Source organism: Podarcis vaucheri, assembly GCF_965113315.1.
Source record: "Podarcis vaucheri genome assembly, chromosome: 7".
NCBI classification, from domain to species: domain Eukaryota; kingdom Metazoa; phylum Chordata; class Lepidosauria; order Squamata; family Lacertidae; genus Podarcis; species Podarcis vaucheri.
Window position 1 is genome coordinate 69831737 of NC_138765.1, and position 21322 is coordinate 69853058.

At 48.2% G+C, this 21322-nt stretch overlaps 1 protein-coding gene across 2 annotated transcripts in view; it reads right to left on the reverse strand.

Moving 5' to 3' along the window:
* The window catches only part of KAZN (kazrin, periplakin interacting protein), a 232924-nt gene that overhangs the window by 52258 nt on the left and 159344 nt on the right, over positions 1-21322 (reverse strand). For both annotated transcript variants that reach the window (XM_082230264.1, XM_082230265.1), the window contains exon 2: positions 3059-3250. In XM_082230264.1, coding sequence (XP_082086390.1) covers positions 3059-3250 — 192 coding nt within the window. The remainder of the gene's footprint in view (positions 1-3058; positions 3251-21322) is intronic.

Sequence of the window (21322 nt, forward strand, 5' to 3'; positions counted from 1 at the left end):
AATAAAACATCAGGAAGAACTTTCCTACAGGAAGGGCTGTTTGACAGTGGGACGGGATCCCACCAAGAGGGGGTGGACTCTCCTTCTATGGAGGTTTTTAAGCAGAGGTGGTTTGGCCATCTGTCATGGATGATCTAGCTGAGACCGCTGCATTGCAAGGGGTTAGACTGGATGACCCTTGGAACCCCTTCCAACTCTACAATTCTATGATTCTATATGGTCCAACTAGCTCAGTATTGTCCACACTGACCGGCAGAGAAGCTCCCAGGTTTTAAGAGAGATGTCAAATTTGGAGATGCCAGGGATTGAACTGGCAACTCTCTGTGCACAGAGTGGAGGAGGGATAGAACAGTCCATAGTTGAAAGCAGACTCACATTCTCTCCCCCCCTTCCCCCCCACACTGGACCTCAGAAACTAGTCTGGGCAGAGCAGCAGACTCACATTCTGAAAAATTAAGGCAGAATGAATACAGATAAGAATTTAACAAGTGGTGTCTTACCATACTGTGCATTTAACAAAAAAGAAAGAGAAGGTCAGGTTCAACATCCAGCATTTCTATAGCTAAAAGAATCAGGGGGCATGCGGCCTGGAAGCCTCTCCTCTATCTGAGACTAAAGAGCTGCTGCCAGTCAACCCTACTAAGTAGCCCCTAGATCAGGGGTCAGCAAACTTTTTCAGCAGAGGGCCGGTCCACTGTCCCACAGACCTTGTGTAGGGCCAAACTATATTTTGGAAAAAAATATGAACGGATTCCTATGCCCCACAAATAACCCAGAGACGCATTTTAAATAAAAGCACACGTTCTACTCATGTAAAACACCAGGCAGGCCCCACAAATAACCCAGAGATGCATTTTGAATAAAAGCACACATTCTACTCATGTAAAAACACGCTGATTCGAGCACCGTCTGCAGGCCAGACTTAGAAGGCGATTGGGCTGGATCCGGCCCCGAGGCCTTAGTTTGTCTACCCATGCTCTACAGGCCTTGGAAGCTGCCTCCTTACCACTGATTTTCATTGCATTTCTCCTCTGCTCTCTCTTTCTCCTGCTTGCTAAACAGACTGTGCTTTTATCATATTTGAGTCTAACGTCTTTTGATGGCATTTCTCCGCAACCTTTGGAAAGGTACCAGAAGAGAGGAACCCACATGTGGTATGTTGTGCAGCTTGGAGTTTATATTTAGAGTCTCTCGGTGCCCAGCATGAACCGCTGGAAGTCGCTTTCCTCTGCAGGTAATTTGGATAGATGGGAGCAATCAGGACTGGCGGTTTAGCGTAGCTATGAAATGCCGCATCCACGCTGAGCTTCTAGTACATTAGCAGAGAGAACCCCCCTCCCTCTCCTTTTGCACCAGCAGGGCTATGCAGAACTCTGCATATGAACACCAGAGTCCGGCTGGATCAGAGTGTAAGGTCCATCCAGCCCACAGGTGCTTATGCGAAGCCCCTAACATGGGGATCTCCAAGGTGGTGTTCCTGGGTACCAGGATGCCCTTGAGGTCTTCTCCTGGCACTCACGGAGCTTCTGAGCTGCCCCACGAGATAGTGAAGATGGTTAGCTTCACAGCCCTTGAAAAGGATATAGAGTTGAAGGAAGAAGTCGATAGAGGGGCACTCTTTCCATCTGACCACATCAGGCTGTTGTTGTTTAGTCGTGTCCGACTCTTCGTGACCCCATGGACCAGAGCACGCCAGGCACTCCTGTCTTCCACTGCCTCCTGCAGTTTGGTCAGACTCATGTTTGTGGCTTCAAGAACACTGTCCAACCATCTCGTCCTCTGTCATCCCCTTCTCCTTGTGCCCTCAATCTTTCCCAACATCAGGGTCTTTTCCAGGGAGTCTTCTCTTCTCATGAGGTGGCCAAAGTATTGGAGCCTCAGCTTCATGATCTGTCCTTCCAGTGACCACTCAGGGCTGATTTCCTTAAGAATGGATGCGTTTGATCTTCTTGCAGTCCATGGGACTCTCAAGAGTCTCCTCCAGCACCATAATTCAAAAGCATAAATTCTTCGGCGATCAGCTTTCTTTATGGTCCAGCTCTCACTTCCATACATCACTACTGGGAAAACCATGGCTTTAACTATACGGACCTTTGTTGACAAGGTGTTGTCTCTGCTTTTTAAGATGCTGTCTAGGTTTGCATCACCTTTCTCCCAAGGAGCAGGCGTTTTTTAATTTCATGACTGCTGTCACCATCTGCAGTGGCTGCGGTTTCCCATTCCTAGTCTTTATTTTGCCTTCACTGGCCTTACCCTCACCTGCCAACACTCAGTTGTACCCAGCCAAGTTTTGCTCCAAGTCGACCCACTCGGGTCGGGGGCCTAAGTCAGCTGTGTCTGTTAATTTCAGTGGGTCTCCTCTGAGTAAGGATTAGAAAGCGGCTGCCATTTAACAACCCTGAGGTCGCCCATGTGGGCTTTCTTTCATGACATCACATTAGAGGAGCATCAGTACATTATTGTGGTTGAGGGTGCGTGGAATCTGCAACACAGCCAAAGGGATGAAACAGGGCCCAAATGAGGCAGAGGGCCCACAAGTTACAGAACAGAAAATCACAGAACTGTGACACGGGTGGCGCTGTGGGTTAAACCACAGAGCCTAGGGCTTGCCAATCAGAAGGTTGGCGGTTCGATTCCCAGCGGCGGGGTGAGCTCCCATTGCCCGGTCCCTGCTCCTGCCAACCTAGCAGTTCGAAAGCACATCAAAGTGCAAGTAGATCAATAGGTACCGCTCTGGCGGGAAGGTAAACAGCGTTTCCGTGCTGCTCTGGTTCGCCAGAAGTGGCTTAGTCATGCTGGCCACATGACCCAGAAGCTGCACGCCGGCTCCCTCGGCAAATAAAGCGAGATGAGAGCCACAACCCCAGAGTCGGCCACGACTGGACCTAATGGTCAGGGGTCCCTTTACCTTTACCGAGAGTGGGAAGGGAACGAGACATGTGCTGCTCAAAGCTGACAAATGAGGCGAGTAGCTTGGGCTTAGAGAGGCGGGGTGAACAGAGCGAATGATGCACACTTCATGTCATGACAATATACAGAAGGGAAGTCCAGGTCTTACCTTGGAGGGCTTCTTTGGCTCTAGCGAGCTCCTGCTCTTTCTGCGCCAGCTGGACCTTGAGCTCGGTGGCCGAGAGGATCTCCGTCGACTTGCCGCCGTGGGTCTCCTCCAGGTCTTTCGTTAGCATTTCCTTCATCTGCCGGAGCAAGTGAACCTCCTCTTGAAGCTGGGACACCTCTTCCCGGAGAAGCACTGCAAGGAAAGAGGAACACAATGTCAGGAAGCGAGGGGCTGGCCGCCTCCTTCAGCTCAGGAAGATCTCCGGGGAATCTTGAGGGTTAGCGTCGCAGGATCCCAAGTGCCGTTGCAGTTCTGCTGTTGCTGTTTTAAGGAACCACCGCCAACAGCACCAGCTCTGCGGTGTAATATAAAACACTGCAGAGATGAGGAAACCTGTGGCCTTCGAGATGCTGCTGGGACTACAAGTCCCATAGGCCATGCCCATGGGATCTGGAGCTCAACAATGTCTGAGAGCATTAGGGTTCCCATCTGTGGAGCAGAGGTTAGAACAGTGCTTCCCAAATGTGGGCCTCTAGCTGGCTTTGGATTACAATTCCCATAGCTGTCAAGAAAAGGGAAAAGTTGACAGTTATGGATGATGGGAGTTGTAGTCCCAAGACAGCTGGAGATCCAAGTTTGGAAAACACTGGATTAGAGTGTCAGACTAGGGCCAGGGGAACCTGGGTTCGAATCCCTACTCTGAGTGACCTTGAGCCTGTCACAAATTCCCAGCCTCGCACAAGGCTGTTGTGAGGAGGTGGTCCACATACAAGGCTGTGAGCCCATTGGAGGGAACGGGATTAAAAATAAAACTGCCAATCTTTATACAGATCCATTGTGTGACCGCGCTTGGGATGCATTCTGTACAGTTCTGGTTGCTGCATCCTTCGAAGGATATTGTCCAGGACAGGGCAAGCAATTTTACCAAGGTGTGCAGCTGGGATGGGCAGAGAGAATGAATTTGACCTCCCCTCCTCCTGAACAGGTTAGCACAAGCACCTTTAATCTGAATGAATGAACAGCCCCTCAACACCCAGTGGGGCCGATTTACTTTTATTACCGTATTTTTCGCTCTATAGGACGCACCGGACCATAGAATACACCAGACCATAGGAGGGGGAGAACAGGGGGAACAAAATTCTCCCCCTCTCTGCCCTTCAGCGAAGTGGCAGGAGAAGCGGAGCCCCTTCCATTTCTGAAGTGGCGCTGAGCAGAGAGGGAAAACTGTGCAGCACCTCTCCAGCAAAGTGAAGCCTGGAGAGCAAGAGGGATCGGTGTGCACCGACCCCTCCTGCTCTCCAGGCGGCTATCCGCAAGCCTTATGAGTGCAGCAAGAACTCCTACTGCGCTCCGAAGGCTTGCAGATAGCTGCCTGAAACCCCCAGAGCGCAGCGGCAGTTCGCGCTGCACTCCGGGGGCTTCAGGCTTCTCCTTTTTAGCCACGGGGCTGGGGGCGGGGGAAACCCGAGCTTCCCCTGACCCCTGACCCTAGCCCCCAGAACAGGTTGGGGAGCGGCGGTCCCTTCTCCCTCCTGGGGAAAAGCCCGCAAGAGCCGCACAAAGCTTGTGTGCGGCTTTTGGGGGCTTTTCCTGCCTGCCTCCCCCCTGCATTCGCTCCATAGGACGCACAGACTTCCCCCCTTAGTTTTTAAGAGGGAAAAAGTGCATCCTATGGAGCGAAAAATACGGCATTTATTTTAAAACTGTGCTTCAGCTGAAAAAAGGGCAGCTTACATAGGAGCCAACTCCTGGGGGCTGAGCTCCATCCCCCATTCCAATAAAATATTTGAGGGGGCTGCCCCCCGCAAGTTGATGGGCACTGCCATTCATATGGTGTGTGTGTGCTACATCATGTGATCACATATGTGATCACATATGCTTACCTCCCTCCCCCCCCCCATTTTATTCAAGTTGACACTCTTGGCAGCTTCCATAAGTTGGTTTCAGAAGCACAACACAGAAGGAAAGGAAGTTGGGAAGGATGAGGTCTGCAAAATATGGGCAGTATCTTTCTGCTAAGGGCAGGTCATTGGGTTGCGACCTGAGCCACAATCTTCCTCCTTGCCAAACCTGTATTTCCCCGCCATTCTAAACCCTTTATTCTAAGCCGAACTTTTCACTACATTCTTTGGCAACAGGACAGTGGGAGGGCATGGTTTTGGGAACAACAGTCTGCCCTTCCCAACAGGGACACAAAAGAATGAATAGAACCCGGGTGGTGCAAAAACAAGGTAATTCAGAAGCAAAATGGAGAGGGGTGGGGAGAAGGGTGGTTGCTTTGAGCAGGGTTAATATTATGTTTTTCAAAGCCAAGCCACATAACCTCAATACTTGTGAGAGCTGGGCAAAGGAAGGATGGCTGGGAAGTCCTTTGGCTCCGGTGGGAAAAGGGAGAGCCACACAAAAGGTTTCACCTTAATTGGGGTTTTTTTGCAAGCCTGATCTGGAACCAAAGGGCAGCCCCATGCCAACTTTGGTAGGCGGGCAGAAAGAACAGAAGATTCTTTCTGTGTGCTTCCTTCTCCAGCTGGCACAGGAAACAGAGTGCACCTGGTCAAATGTGCAAGGCGCTGGATATTCTGGGAGGGCATGCGACAAACACCAGCATCTCCCCAGGGAAATCTTTCTGGTCACCTCGACTCAAAAAGGATGTCGCAGGCTTGGGAAAGTTTCAGCAAAAGGCACCAAAATGAGCAAGGGGATAGGGCAACTCCCCTGTGGGTAAATGTTTGGGACTTTTTAGTTCAGAGAAAAGGCAAGTAAAAGGGGACATGATAGAAGTTTTTAATACAATACAGGCCATGGAAAAAGCAGACAGAGAAAAGCTTTTCTCTTTCATAAGATTAGAACAGCAAGCTGCAGCTGTTGATGAGCAGCTATATAAATTTAATGCATGGTAAGTAGAGACATCACCTTGCCAACAAAGGTCCGTATAGCAAAAGCTATGGTTTTCCCAGTAGTGATGTATGGAAGTGAGAGCTGGACCATAAAGAAGGCTGATCGCCGAAGAATTGATGCTTTTGAATTATGGTGCTGGAGGAGACTCTTGAGAGTCCCATGGACCTCAAGAAGATCAAACCTATCCATTCTGAAGGAAATCAGCCCTGAGTGCTCACTGGAAGGACAGATCGTGAAGCTGAGGCTCCAATACTTTGGCCACCTCATGAGAAGAGAAGACTCCCTGGAAAAGACCCTGATGTCGGGAAAGATGGAGGGCACAAGGAGAAGGGGATGACAGAGGATGAGATGGTTGGATGGGGTTCTTGAAGCTACCAGCATGAGTTTGATCAAACTGCGGGAGGCAGTGGAGGACAGAAGTGCCTGGCGTGCCCTGGTCCATGGGGTCACGAAGAGTCGGACACGACTAAACGACTAAACAACAACAACAATAACTACCACCACCAAAGTGATACTGTTGTTGCTGAACATTTAAGTGCTGTTCAATATACCCCTTCCTATTGCCACCATTTTCCTAATTTTTGTTTTGCTCTCACCAGCCCTTTCCCTCACTGCCGGTTGTGGACAGTGAAAGCACAGAAGGAAAGTGAGCTTGGTAGCATGAAGTACAGCAGGCATAGGCAAACTCGGCCCTCCAGATGTTTTGGGACTACAACTCCCATCATCCCTAGCTAACAGGACCAGTGGTCAGGGATGATGGGAGTTGAAGTCCCAAAACATCTGGAGGGCCGAGTTTGCCTACGCCTGAAGTACAGCATCAAAACACTGTGAATATATTCACAATGAATATATACATGTAACTAGAGGTATGCAATTGTGTTTACAGTACAGTGGTACCTCAGGTTAAGAACTTAATTCATTCCGGAGGTCCATTCTTAACCTGAAGCTGTTCTTAACCTGAAGCACCACTTTAGCTAATGGGGTCTCCTGCAGCCGTCGGGCCGTCGGAGCACAATTTCTGTTCTCATCCTGAAGCAAAGTTCTTAACCCGAGGTACTATTTCTGGGTTAGCGGAGTCTGTAACCTGAAGCGTATGTAACCCGAGGTACCGCTGTATATATATCCCTGAAATATGCTCACACAAAACGAGGTGTGCAGTTTCAGCTCAGCCCTTGCCCAACACAGCATGTGGCATCCAGCATTTCCACCCCAAGGCAAGAGTGCTGCTTTTTGAGGAGGAGAAGAAAGAAAAGGCCTACATTCTCCCCCCAGGGACTTCCTGACATGCATCCCGCCCTCGTTCCAACCCACATTCCACTTGGCAAGCTCCACCAACCTTCCCAAACTGCAAGTGCGAGCCAAGAATTTGCTGAGGAAACGACTCTCCGGTTGTCAGCCAAGATACAGAACTCCCTTTTATCATGTGCAACAACCAGCAGAACATCACAGAACATCCCCCCCTCCACAGCCATGGGCTAGAATTTCACGAAACGTCCACAGGCTCACATTTGCTCCACATCAACAAAGGCGGGGCTGGGGAAACGGTCCCTGAGATGCAGTTGAATTCTGAACTCCCATCAGCTCCAGCCAGCCTAGCCAATGCTGGGAGTTGTCATAGTCCAGGATGGCAGGGGTTACTAATTCTGCAGCAGGGTCCCACTCTCCAGCACCCTGGAGCTGCCCAATCAGCACGAAGGAGCTTTTAAGCCACTGAGAAGCAGTCTTCTCATCCTTTGTGCTGGTTGGAGCCAATCAGAGTGAAAGGAGGCGAGTCGGCCACTGAGGATTGGCTCCTAGGGTCACTCTGGAGAAGGTGGGTAGGTGGAACACTGAGGAGGAAGAGTTCTTTGCTATTATTATTAGTTTTTATTGATTTAATTTGTATGCCACTCTTCATCCAAAGATGCCAGGGCGGATCACAACATAAAATGCAAAACTAGAACACAAAATACATAATGGAACAAAAACCAACCAAGGCTGCAGGTTCGAGCCCCATAAGGGGCAGCTGCATATTCCTGCATTGCAGGGGGGTGGATTAGATGCTCTTGGGGTCCCTCCCAACTCTATGATTCCAAGGAATGGGGATCCGCAGCTAAAGGCTTGGTGGCAAGGAACTGCCAGCCAGCCTACTGATGCACTTGACATTCCCAACAATACAATGAGACAGGGATGGCCTTCAATGACATTTCCCCAAGTGTGAATCATTCCACGTCAGGTAAGCCGTTTGCCCACTGTGTGGGTGCAGGGCAATAATTGGGGGCCATTAGTGGTTTTGCCTGGCTGAATAGCACCTTTGAACTCTGATAATAACAGTTGCCTGCCGAGGAGACCCATAGGTGCTGCTTTGAAGGAAGACCAAGATCTAGTGGATAATATTAAAACCACCTTCCTGCTTCATGTTCCCAGGCCCTCTGTGAGCATCTCCCCCTGCCTACCTGGGTCTGTCTCCTCCTCCTCTTCCTCCTTACCTCCCTCCCGCCCTTGGCATTAAGTTGGTTTTATCCCAGAAAAATACCGGACTTCCACTTCCCTTACAGCGATCAACATTTAATGACTGGCCCTTCCCCTTCCAAAGTTGGAGTGTTTGTGAAGATCCCAGGATATCACCACACAGACATGGCAAGGTGTGTTTAGCAGTGGGGAAGGAGCAGCTGGCTATCTCTTTAAGCTACTTAACAGTGAAAGGCTGTGGGCGCAGAAGTAATTTAGTCACACAGGAGACAAGGGAATGTGGGGCAGACACTGCTTAGGGTCAGAAAAGGGGGTGGTCAGCATTACTTCCAGGTTGTCTACACTGCAAGCATGCGACACAACAAAAGTGGGAGAACCAAGCGCTTAAAACCTCAAGGATAAAATCAGACACCTGCCTGTTTTCCACTGCATCAGAGGGTTGTTTCCAAAATTAGTCCTACTCAGGGCACTGAAATTAATTTTAATGGGTCTACTCTGGGTAGAGCATAGTTGGCTGCAACCCAGCATGTGGCCCCTGGCAATCGGTTCAAAGGCAGGTGCGTTTTTCCTGGCTATGCCTGCGAGAGGATGGCAGTGCGGGGTGGGTCCCCCTCTCCTGGCACAGAGTGCCACTTTGGCACAGCTTTGCTTAGCATGTTTTTCCCGGCTGTAATTAGACAGTGGCGAGATTAAAGGATCTGCTTTCATTTGATGCCGGGGGGGAGGCCAGGTCAGAAGATGGATTAGAGATTTCATTTCTTCCAGTTTGCTGTTCTCTCTCGCTTTTTATTATTATGATTCCAAGTCCTCAAGGGGGTTTATAGGGATGAGTTCTTAAAAGCCCACGGGGACTCCACGCCTGCTTAATAGGCACGTAAATCCCATTGATTTCAGAAGGTGCCTGAGCAGTACCTTGAACTGCCAGTTGGAAGCAAGAGGATGGCGATATGCGCTTTGCTTCTAGTCTCAGGCTTTGGTAGTGGTGGTATTGCAGATCTCCAGGCCTCTCTATCTGGTCCTGGAAACTCTCTGCAGCCACAACCCTTTTCACAGGCCTGTTTTGCGCCTTCCTTGTGCCTTTTTGCCAGCGGGATGTACCCTTGGACTCTGATAACAACTATTGCCTGTGGTTTGAGTATGGAAAGAAGCCTGCTGAGCAAGGATAAAATTCGCATTTGTTTCTCTGGCCCCACCCAAATTGGCCCCCAAATGCTCCCCACTTCTGGGGGAGAGTCCCAGGGGGCCATAGAGAGAGGACTGGGGGCCATAGTTTGACTCACAGCCTGTGTTTCCTCAATTGTAGCTAGGTAGTTCTAGAAAACAACTCTCTGGTGCTTTGAAACCTCATGATTTCAAAACCAGCTTTGGCCACCCTACCCCCCTCTTTTTTTAGGGGGGGCTGCAGAAATGCTGGGCCTGATTCACAAAGAAGGTTTCATGCAGAAGCTGCGCCGAGAGGAACAATAGTTGGGAAAGTACCCCACGGCGAGGATACTTCCACCCTAGCATTTTGGCACCGGATCCATCGCCTTTTCCAATTCCCTCAGGCGGCATCCGTTAAGACGGCATTCTCTGTGGCTCAAGAGTAAACCACACTGGTTACCCAAAAGCTTTCAACAGAGGGCATTACAATGTCAAGATATGGTGGAGTTCCCGTCACAGCAAATAACTTCTGCTGTTAAGGCTGAGCCGAGTGGTTTTGAGGGAACTTCTTTGAGCTGAAAGCCTGTTTGTCCTCCCTGACCTATATGCTGTCAGCTATTTGTCATCCTGGGGGCGGGTGTGCTTTTTCCTGGTCATTCTGAGCACCGGAAGGAGGGCAGGAAGCGACGCTGAGTTGGTGACGACACAACGCAGCCAATGAGCTAGGGCTTACCAGGTGATATGTGACGTCAAATCGAGAGTGAGGGTGGTGGCTCCCGCCCTCCCTCTGGTGACTTGTGGGTGGGTAAACATACATTGTGTGGGATGTGTGGTACCAAGCACCACAAGTAAGCTCTAGCAAGTGGGTCAAACCTCAAAGGGCAACCGTGAAACTTCCCAAATTCTTCCCAGTGCTGCATCCTGTAAACAGAGTGGCAATCTGTGGGTCACCATTTAGAATTGCATCCTTAGGCTCAACCCCCCCCCCAAGTGAGGGATGATGATTAAGGACTCAGCTATATTAGTAAAAATAATAACAATAAAGGTGTTTTAAATGGGTTATATGGGTTCTCGAAGCTACAAACATGAGTTTGACCAAGCTGCGGGAGGCCGTGAAAGACAGGAGTGCCTGGCGTGCTCTGGTCCATGGGGTCACGAAGAGTCAGACACGACTAAACGACTAAACAACAACAAAATGGGTTATAACACTGTGACACCATATGGAGCTGTAGAATTCTATCTCTGGGCAATGTGATTTTCCTTTATGAGGTTCACAACACGTTTTCCTGAAACTTTTTTTTTTTATGTGTCCACATCCAGCTTATGTGTACAGATCCAGCCTAAGTTATTCCAATATTACTTAAGTTTTTAAGTAAAAACTCTTCCTCTCGGGAGTTCAGGTGTACCTAGTTCCCACCATCACCACATCCTTACAAAAACCCTGTGAGGTAAATCAGCTGAAACACAGGACTGAGCCTCTCTGCCTGGCATAATCTGACCATTCTGACCAGTTTACAACACTGGCTCATGTAGGGCTCACTTCCAAAGTTAGAATCTTTTAAAAAAGTGACATTATATTATTATTTTTTGACAAAACCACTGCTCCCTGTGCACACAAACCCAGCACGCTTGCTATAAATCCACACACTTGCATATTATTAATTGCTGCCTAGAGTCCCAACACCTCCCCCCTTCCCCTAATATACGTGAATTTGATTTGAAACGAGCGACGCAGCTATAGAGAATGAACAGTAGTTGCATTTTAAAGAATGCAGCACGGCCCAGCTTTCAGGCTCACAGGGCGGAGTGAAATGCCCCATGGCTGCAAGTGATTGTGGACTTAAAAGAATGAGAAATTAAAGGGTTGTGGAATACAAGAATTCTGGTGCTAAAATTAGATTTTTCACTTCCCCTGGCTAAAGTATTCCCCAGGACCACATGCTAGAAGCTGAGCAGGAAGGCATTTGCTCTGCAGAAAATCTACATGGCTTTTCCCTGGCATTAACCCTGTAATTATGGTTGTCAATTGTGTGTAGAAGTCTCTCAGCACTGGAAAACCCATTTAAAAAACTTAGGCCACAATCCTACACCTGAGCAGCGAGGTGGCAAACGAAATACTTCAAATGAAGAAATGTGACTAAAAGCTGAGTGCAGGCAAGCTACTATCACTAAATAATTTGCCTCCAATCTCAGTCCTACAAATTTGTACATGTCTTTTGTGTTTGTCTCACTTCATGCATGCATTTCCCTGTAATGGGTTCAAATGTTTGTATACAATTCTCATGAACAGTACCATTATTATGGGTGCTTCTTCTCTTAACATGCAATTATATTTTTTTGGTATGCATGTTGCCACTGGAGAACGGCATTGCAAAATTCAGAAAAGTGTGAATTTCAAAGGATATAATCTGGCACCCCATCATTACAACATGGCTTTGCAATACAAGCTCTGGACCAGGGGTGTACTTTGAGTTTGCCCTTTTTTCAAAATTATTTACAAAAGCACATATTTTGCATCAACCCCCCCCCCCCAAGCAAATGAACATTACAAGAGAGCCCACATGTGTTTGTGGGATTACAAAGACTTTCTTCCCCCCGAAATTTACTTAGTTTTTTTATATACTGTACTTTTGCGTGTATAAGACTAGGGTATTTTTTACTTAAAAATAATGTTAAAAAGGGGGGGAGGTAGTCTTATACATGGGGGTAATCTCCCCCCATTTTCTTAATTTTGAGTCCCCCCAAATAGGGGGCGACTTATACCCGGGGGCGTGTTATACATGAAAAAATACTATCTATCATCTATCTATCTATCTATCATCTATCTATATCTATCTATCTATCTATCTATCTATCTATCTATCTATCTATCTATCTATCTATCCATCCATCCATCCATCTATCTATCTATATACATACACTATATATATAAATACTATATATAGAGAGAGAGAGAAAGAGAGAGAGTAATTGGTCCTTTTTTAAAAAGTGTAAGCAATCTCCATTCTCAATGTTCTGTTTCCCCCACTGTAATCAATGGCTGAAGCCACGGTGCCCTCTGAGCGCAGATCTCACCCCTGCTTCTATCGGGTCAAGAAAGGTGGAACAATCAGCTGGAGGAAACCACAATTAGGGTTTTAACTTCAGAAGTACCACAAGGCGGGCCTGGAGGTGGCAGTCCTCTCCTGCTTGTGACTACCAACACTTAGCATTCAGAGGACTACTTTACACAACTAACCCATTCCCTCGGATCTGCACCACTGGTTACGTAGGTGGAATTCTTTTTCCGAAACGCACATTGAAGACTTATGAAATACTCTGCAGAAATGAAAGAGCTTGCAACAAAGGAATGGGCTCTCTAATTCGTGAAAAATTAACGAAGCAAGACGACGCCTCAAATTTCATCCCTACTAGGTAATTCTAGACCCTGGATTTAATGACCCGCCCCTCCTATGTGTATTACTTTAATTTTGGCAAGGGCTGTACCTCAGTGTCAGAGCATCTACTATGAGTGCACAAGATCTCATATTCACTCCTGCACATATCTAGGTAGGGTTTGGACAGATTCTTGCCTGAAACTCTGGAGAGCTACTGTAAGTCAGTGTAGGCAGCAATGAGCTAGATGAGGGCTTCCCAAACTTGGGTCTCCAGCTGTTTTTGGACCACAACTTCCCATCACCCTTAGCTTGAAGGAGCAGTGGTCAGGGATGATGGGACCTGTAGTCCAAAGAAACCCCACTCTGGGAAACACTGAGGTAGATGAACCAAAGGCCTGACTTTGCAGAAGGCAGTTTCCTATGTTCCCAACAGCAAATAGACCTTTATCTTCTCCCTCCTGCCTGAGTTCACGCGTCACAACCTGACACGTTAAGAGGAAAAACCAGGCAAAACAGTGCACCAAACTCAGTGCCGGATTTATGTATAAGCCTAGGACTTGCTGATCAGAAGGTCGGCGGTTCGAAACCCTGTGACGGGGTGAGCTCCCATTGCTTGGTCCATGCTCCTGCCAACCTAGCAGTGCGAAAGCACATCAAAGTGCAAGTAGATAAAGAGGTACCACTTCAGTGGGAAGGTAAATGGCGTTTCTGTGCGCTGCTCAGGTTCGCCAGAAGCGGCTTAGTCATGCTGGCCACATGACCCGGAAGCTGTACGCCGGCTTCCTCGGCCAATAAAGCGAGATGAGCACCGCAACCCCAGAGTCGGTCACGACTGGACCTAATAGTCAGGGGTCCTTTAAACAAGCTATAGCTTAGTGCCCCACTCTCTTGGGGCCCCCCAAAAAAAATTAAAGGAGAAAAAAACTGGATGTACATTTCCAAAATATAAGATAAAAAACAAATAAAATAAAACCTACACACAGCAACAGTGTTTTGTGTAGGCTCCTATGATGTAAGTAATGGGCCCTGCCTGCTAGCCTGCTCCCTAAAATATCACTGGTTTGCTCATTTCTATATATAGGGTGCCTACATTCTGCATGTGCAAATCGCTTTAGATACCTACTAGGTCCATAAATTACCATATAGTATATATTCAACTATAGACAATTTGTTGTTGACAAAGGACAGCTGGACATATAAAGAGCCCATTACCTGATGTGTAGCTTAGGGCCTCATCAAACCTAAATCTGGCCCTGACCTAACGTGATGAAAAATGACGACTCTGCCTGGCAGCAGCTGTCCAGGGTTTGGAGGAAGGATCTCTCTGAGCCCTAGGGATGCCACAGGGGTTGCGCCCAGACCCTTCTGCATGCATGGCATGTGATCTACTGCTGAGCCACAGCCCACATTCCAGCAAAACTCTTGGTGCTCAGCTCATGTCTCATCAGAGCTGGATGGACTCAAGAAAACAAGCAGATGAAGCAAATTGTAGAGTTGAAAGGGAGCCCCGTGGGTCATCTAGTGCAATGCAGGGATCTCAATTAAAGCACCCATGACAGATGGCCATCCAATCTCTGCTTAAAAACTTCCAAGGAAGGAGGGACTCTGTTTCACTGCCGAACAACTCTTACCACCAGAAAGTTCTTCCTGATGTTTAGTCGGAATCTCCTTTCTTGTATCTTGAATCCATTGGTTTGGGTCCTACCCTCCAGAGGAGGAGAAAACAAGCTTGCTCCATCCTCCGTGTGAGAGCCCTTGAGATTTTTAAAGATGGCTATCATATCTCCTCTCAGTCTCTTCTGTACCTGGCTAAACATCCCCAGCTTCTTCAACTGTTCCTCATAAGGTTTGGTTTCCAGAACCTTTATTTTAATGCATTTTATGTTGCATTTTCATCTTGTTTTTAAGTATTTTAATCAATTGTTTTATACCTGGTGTTAGCTGCCCTGAGCCTGGTCTTGGCTGGGGAGGGCGGGGTATAAATAAAATTTATTATTTATTATTATTATTATTATCAGCTTGGTTGCCCTCCTCTGCAAATGTTCCAGCTTGTCAACATCCTTCTTAAATTGTGGTGCTCAGAACGGGACACACCACTCCAGGTGTGGTCTGACCAAGGAAGAATAGAGTGGTACTATCACTTCCCTTGATCTGAACACTGCACTTCTGTTGATGCAGCCCAGTACAGCATTAGCTTCTTTCTTTCTTTCTTTCTTTCTTTCTTTCTTTCTTTCTTTCTTTCTTTCTTTCTTTCTTTCTTTCTTTCTTTCCTTCCTTCCTTCCTTCCTTCCTTCCTTCCTTCCTTCCTTCCTTCCTTCCTTCCTTTTTCTTTCTTTCTTTCTTTCGCAGCTGCATCACTGTTAAGCTTGTGGTCTACTAAGACCCCTAGATCCTTTTCACATGTATTACAGTGGTACCTCAGGTTAAGTACTTAATTCGTTCCGGAGGTCCTTACTTAACCTGAAACTGTTCTTAACCTAAAGTACCACTTTAGCTAATGGGGCCTCCTGCTGCCACCACGCCGCCGGAGCACGATTTCTGTTCTCATCCTGAAGCAAAGTTCTTAAGCCGAGGTACTATTTCTGGGTTAGCGGAGTCTGTAACCTGAAGTGTATGTAACCTGAAGCATGTGTAACCTGAGGTACCACTGTACTGGCAAGCCAGGTTTCGCCACCTTCGATCTCTATGGGATGTAATTCTGAGAAAACACACATAGGGACTGGGCTGCCGTTCCGGCTGAGTGATGGATCTCGACTCAGAACTGCCCAACCCAAGGCCTTTGTCCTAATCCCCTTTAAAATAAAACAAATTTCTCTAAACATTTGTCAGTCCTCCTTTCCCATACATACCATAAACTTGGGGCCCTTTTAAGATTTTTTTAATTTATTTTTTAGTTTTCAGAAAATAAGGGCTGTTGGGTTACCCGAGCTTTTTCAAGGCTGCTTCTATTTTTGTCTTTTTAACAGCCACAGAGATTTGATCACCTCTTTGAAATTCTGCGGACCAAAGATTGAAAACTGAACGGATTAAATTTTAACAAGATGTAAGCACAAACAGACCTTCCCGGCCTGCATTTCAGCCAAAAACTACAAGCCTGGGAGCCAGAAAGATGTTCACTGCACAGAGGCAGATGTATAGGTATGTGCAGAATTAGGCCCCTCTGCGGCCAAAGTTTCCCCAGAAGTTATTAGTCTACATCATTAACTGAGAGGATCCCTATGAAACATGATGACAAAGAATGAATCGCCATGGCTGAATTCTAATATTTCTTTTCGCTGCATTCTTTGCATTCTTCATTTCTCCTGCTCTCCATTTAAAATCAACGGAGGATGGTCCCTTCGGGTGGGAATCACCAACCCAGCACCTGAGAAGGTTTTCACTGGCCTCTGAACAGGAATGCGAGAGCCTGAGCTTTCACAGTTTTTTGAAGCAAGTCTTTGATTCCTGCACTGCAGGGCATTTGGCGAGATGACCCAGGTCCAAGTCTGACACACTAACCCAGGCATAGGCAAACTCGGCCCTCCAGATGTTTGGAACTACAACTCCCATGATCCCTAGCTAGCAGGACCAGTGGTCAGGGATGATGGAAATTGTAGTCCCAAAACATCTGGAGGGCTGAGTTTGCCTATGCCTGCTCTAACCACTGCGCTAACCACTGCCTCTCTATAACAGGAAGCAGGGGCATAGTATTGGGGTGCCAGAGGGCCTTAGCCTGGGCACAGATTTTTCAGGTGGCAGGAAGCAGGCACCCCCCACAGGCACTCCCAGTGCAGCTTGTCCCGATGCCCTTCTCCTGGCATTGGAGGAACCAACGGTCATAGAGGGGAGCACTGGGCAGGGCCATGCTGGAGGCCCCAGAGTGGGGGCGCCTGGTTCGCACCCACCAAATACCATGTCAGCTGGTCGGGCTCTCCCTTGCATAGCAGGCAACCAACATGCTTGGCTCCAACATGCAGTAGAATTGTTTTGGTGGTGTTGACAGTGAGGGCTGAGGCGCCATGGAAGGCTCCTTCACCCTCTGGGTGCATGCACACCCCTTTGCCACGTGTGTGCCTGCCCTGGGCGGCATACACTCAAGCAACACTGCCAATAGGAAGGGACCTCTGTGGTCCTCTCCCCTTCTCCAGCCACAGCTGCACCAAGAAATAATAAACACTTCCTTCGCATTCTTCAAATATTTTGCTTATGAAGGCTGGAAAGGACGCACTTTTTGGTTTTTTCAAAAATGCAATAAAAACGTCTCTCATGAGGAACCTCTGCGCTTCGGAGCAGTCAGCAGTGGTGGGGTGGGGGTTGGGGATTGGGACCTGACTAACACCCAACAAGGTCCTTGCCAAGTAACGACACCATCCGTGCTCAGCCAGCGACCGATGCACCCGCATGCCAGCCGTAAAGCCTGCCAGTCAAATGTTACATGCTTGGGTGGAGAGATTGGCTCCCGAAACTTTCCAGCAATCTGGGATTTGTGTGCGTTGCTGTGGGTTTCTTCCTCTCCCCCCCCCCCCGCTTTCAGATGAAAGCTTCACCAGCAGCAACCATCTTTCAAATCCAAACACGCTGCAATCGGAGCTCTCATCTGGAAGCTGATCCTGGAATCCGTGCCAAGTCGCAGAGGGAGGGGAAGCAGAACGTTTGCACATTTTCCCACGCTACGGATACAGAAGAACTGCCAGGCATCCGCGGCCTCTGAGAAATCCCCCGCCAGGCAGGGCAAAGTGTGCCCTGCCGTGGTGGGAAGGGACTCGCTTTCAACATGTGGCAAGGATGCCGCTGAAGACACCACAAGCCCCCTTATGCCAGGGGCAGATGGTTCTGCATAGACAGAGGCAGTCCGGCCCATCTCCAGGTCAGAGGAGGCTGTTGGCATCGTGCCCCCTTCTACATCTCTCTCCTCCCCAGCCATGGAGCAGGGAAGATGGAATTACAGGCTCTGCATGCCAATGACCCTGAGTTTGAATCTAGGGAGAGTTCCTGCAACAGCTCACAACCGTAACACTAGTCGGCGCAGGCCAGGGATGCCAGAGTTTAGCATCAGAAAGGGAAACGGGAGAAGAAATTGCCGCAATTTGTACGTTCATCCAAGGTCAGGAACAGAAACTGTGCAAGCAAAGATGAGCAGAGTTCACTATAGTTAAGTAAAGGGTAAAGGGACCCCTGACCATTAGGTCCAGTTGTGGCCAACTTTGGGGTTGCGGCGCTCATCTCGCTTTATTGGCCGAGGGAGCCGGCGTATACAGCTTCCGGGTCAGGTGGCCAGCATGACTAAGCTGCTTCTGGCGAACCAGAGCAGTGCACGAAAACGCCGTTTACCTTCCCGCCAGAGTGGTACCTATTGATCTACTTGCACTTTGACGTGCTTTTGAACTGCTAGGTTGGCAGGAGCAGGGACCGAGCAATGGGAGCTCACCCTGTCGCGGGGATTCGAGCCGCCAACCTTCTGATCAGCAAGTCCTAGGATCTGTGGTTTAATCCAATCCCTTCACTATGGTAACTTTTTATTTTATTTTTTAAAAAAATAATTCTTTGCAAACATTGTGTAATTAATTCTGTTGTTTTCTGCATTGTTTTGGTATTTTCCTTCCATGGAAATGCACTGACATTAACTGCATAATTAGTTTCGGCCATAGCAAATAACAAGAGGAAGAACGTAGGTAACTGTGGAAGCCGAACTGCAGAGGAACGGAAGCAGTGCAGATTGTGGTGAGCACAGACCAAAGACCAAAGGCGGTGGAACTTCTTAGCTCCTCAGTGCTCTGCAGCAAATGTTCCAGGGTGGCAAATGCTCTGGCAAGAAAGTGGGTGAGGCCCAAACTCCTCCTCTCTCTCATACACACATGCAGGCAGACAAACAGATGCACAAGTGCTCACGCATACGCATACACACAAACAAAAGACTCACAGCCCTGCTCATCTCCTGATCCATGCAGCAAAGAAGCTGGAAGTATTTTCTATACCCCACCCATGAAACATTTCATCAACATTTCTTCTCCCCTTTTTTGGGATAATTTTCAAATGCAATTTATTTTCTCATTAAATGACGGGAAAGAGTAACAAAAAAAAACAAAAAAAGAGATTTCCTGCACAGAACTGGAAGATGCTGCTCTCAAGATATCTCCATCACAGAGCTTGTCGAGATTGTGAAAGCAGACAGGTGGCAGGAATAATTCAGCCTTCAATAGATTGTGGCTGGGTCAGGATTCATTGATCAAAAAGGATGCCCCCACCCCATCAATGGTTTCAGTTGCTTCCCTCTCCACAATTCCCCCTCACCCTCTGCCTCGGAGGTTTCACTTATCTGTCACAAAGCTCGTTTTAGCAGAGAAGTCACAGCCTCCGCCTCCCCTCTGAGTCACAGCTGAACAGGAGGACAAGAGACAACAGACTTTCCTTCCTCAGCCATACTTCTGGGCTTATTTTATAAAGGAACAGGATTGCATAAAATAAAAATAAAAATGTAACAACGATAATAAAGGAGAAAGATAAACACCGCAAGAGGATAAAACACTGATTCAACGATCTGCGCAAGAAATAAAGGCTCAGATATTGACAAAAAGCACCCATACAGGGAGGGAGAGAACTATTTATGCCTGAAGGAAAGGTAGAATATATATTTAGTAGTAGTAAATAAATAAATAAATAAATAAATAAATAAATAAATAATAATAATAATAATAATAATAATAATAATAATAATATTAACCACCCAGAACAGAATGAGCCAACTGCAGTTCACTGTCTGCTTTGAACATGCCCCCCCCTCTTGCCTGTTTGTCAGGTGCACAGCTTATCTTTGCTGAAATATGTTACTGGCTATAGTGACTCAAGGTCAACGTGAGCAGCCAGGTAAACATTCGCGCCAGCCAGCTTTAGTAAATCATCATCTGTCCCCGTACTCTGACTTCATACTGCCAACAGAGATGCATTCCAGAAACAGCTACACTTCACTCCCTTCCTTCAAAGGGCCTGTTGTCGCAATCACCATTAAGAGGATGAGAAACAAGGTCTTTTCTGGGATTAAAACCAGAGGCATTCTTCTTTCTCCAGCGGTGGCCCGTCCTGTTTTGCCACCTGAGGCGAGACAAGAATGTGCCGTCCCCTGCGAGAGGGGGGCATTGTGCAAGGCCTTGCTGCTCATTTTCTCTGTCCCAGGGGTGAGGGAGACGAGTGACAATGCTGCATAACGGGACACACACCAGAGAAAGGGTGGCATTCCATCAGCAGGTGACAGGGCGAGTGGGGTGTCACAGAATCATAGAGTTGGAAGAGACCACAAGGGCCATCGAGTCCAACCCCCTGCCAAGCAGGAAACACCTCGCTTGTGCTTCCGCTACCTGAGATGGCTGCTTCCCTCTGCCTCATGGGTGGGACAGCTCTCTCTCTCTCTCATCCTTCCAGACACCGTGGGCTGGAGACAGCCTCGGATGATGGGTGGGGAAATGCGATTAGGGGCCCTCTCTCTCCCATTCCTCCCTTTGAAATGATGGTCCTTTAACTTCACACTGGACTGGACATATAGATGATGCTTTCAAACAGATGGCTACCCTCTGCAAAAGCAGGGCAGATGGCAACTATAGCCAAGCCTCTCCAGGGATGGACAGTTCCCAGCACCCGCCCCATACTGAGGGAGTGGTACGTGCCTGATGATACCGACCTCTCACACCAGCCCAACAACCTTCCATTTCCTCACAGAAGTTGGACTTCAAACATCAGGAACATACAAAAAGAGCTTGCTGGATCAGGCCAATGGCCCATCTAGTCTATGGTTACCAGATTTTTTTCAATGAATCCGGGGACACTTTTTTTTTTTTTGAAACTGAGTAGCAGCAGGGAGTCAGTAGTGGGGATGGTGAGACAAAAGACCCTGGGCCCAAGCATATTGTATAAAGGTGCAAAGCCCTTCTTTCGCACCCTGTGAAACATAAATGTGCAGAGTTTTTAAAAAACTGGGCAATGGCCGCCCGCCCACAACTCCTGAGCCTCACCCGATCAGTCAAAACAAAGGGGGCAGGAGATCTGTACTGCCGGACATCCCCGGTTCCCCTTCAGCAGTGGCAGCCAGCAGCCCAGAGCCAGCCTGGTAGCGCAGTTGGCTCTGGCTGGCTTCAGGAGCTGCTTGCTGCCGTGGCGCCCGCCAGTTTGCCTCCTGGAAGTCCCCATATGATGTGTCTTGTGCGCAACACATCATATGGGGACTTCCGGTGATGAAAAATGGCAGGCGCCACAGCAGCGAGCAGCTCCTGAAGCCAGCCAGAGCCAACTGCGCTACCAGGCTGGCTGAGGCTGCCGCTGCCACATTTCCCGGGGACAGATTTGCAAATCCGGGGACTGTCCCCAGGGATGTCTGGTAACCCTACTCTAGTCCTTTTTTTCACAGTGGCCACCCCAAATGCCCCAA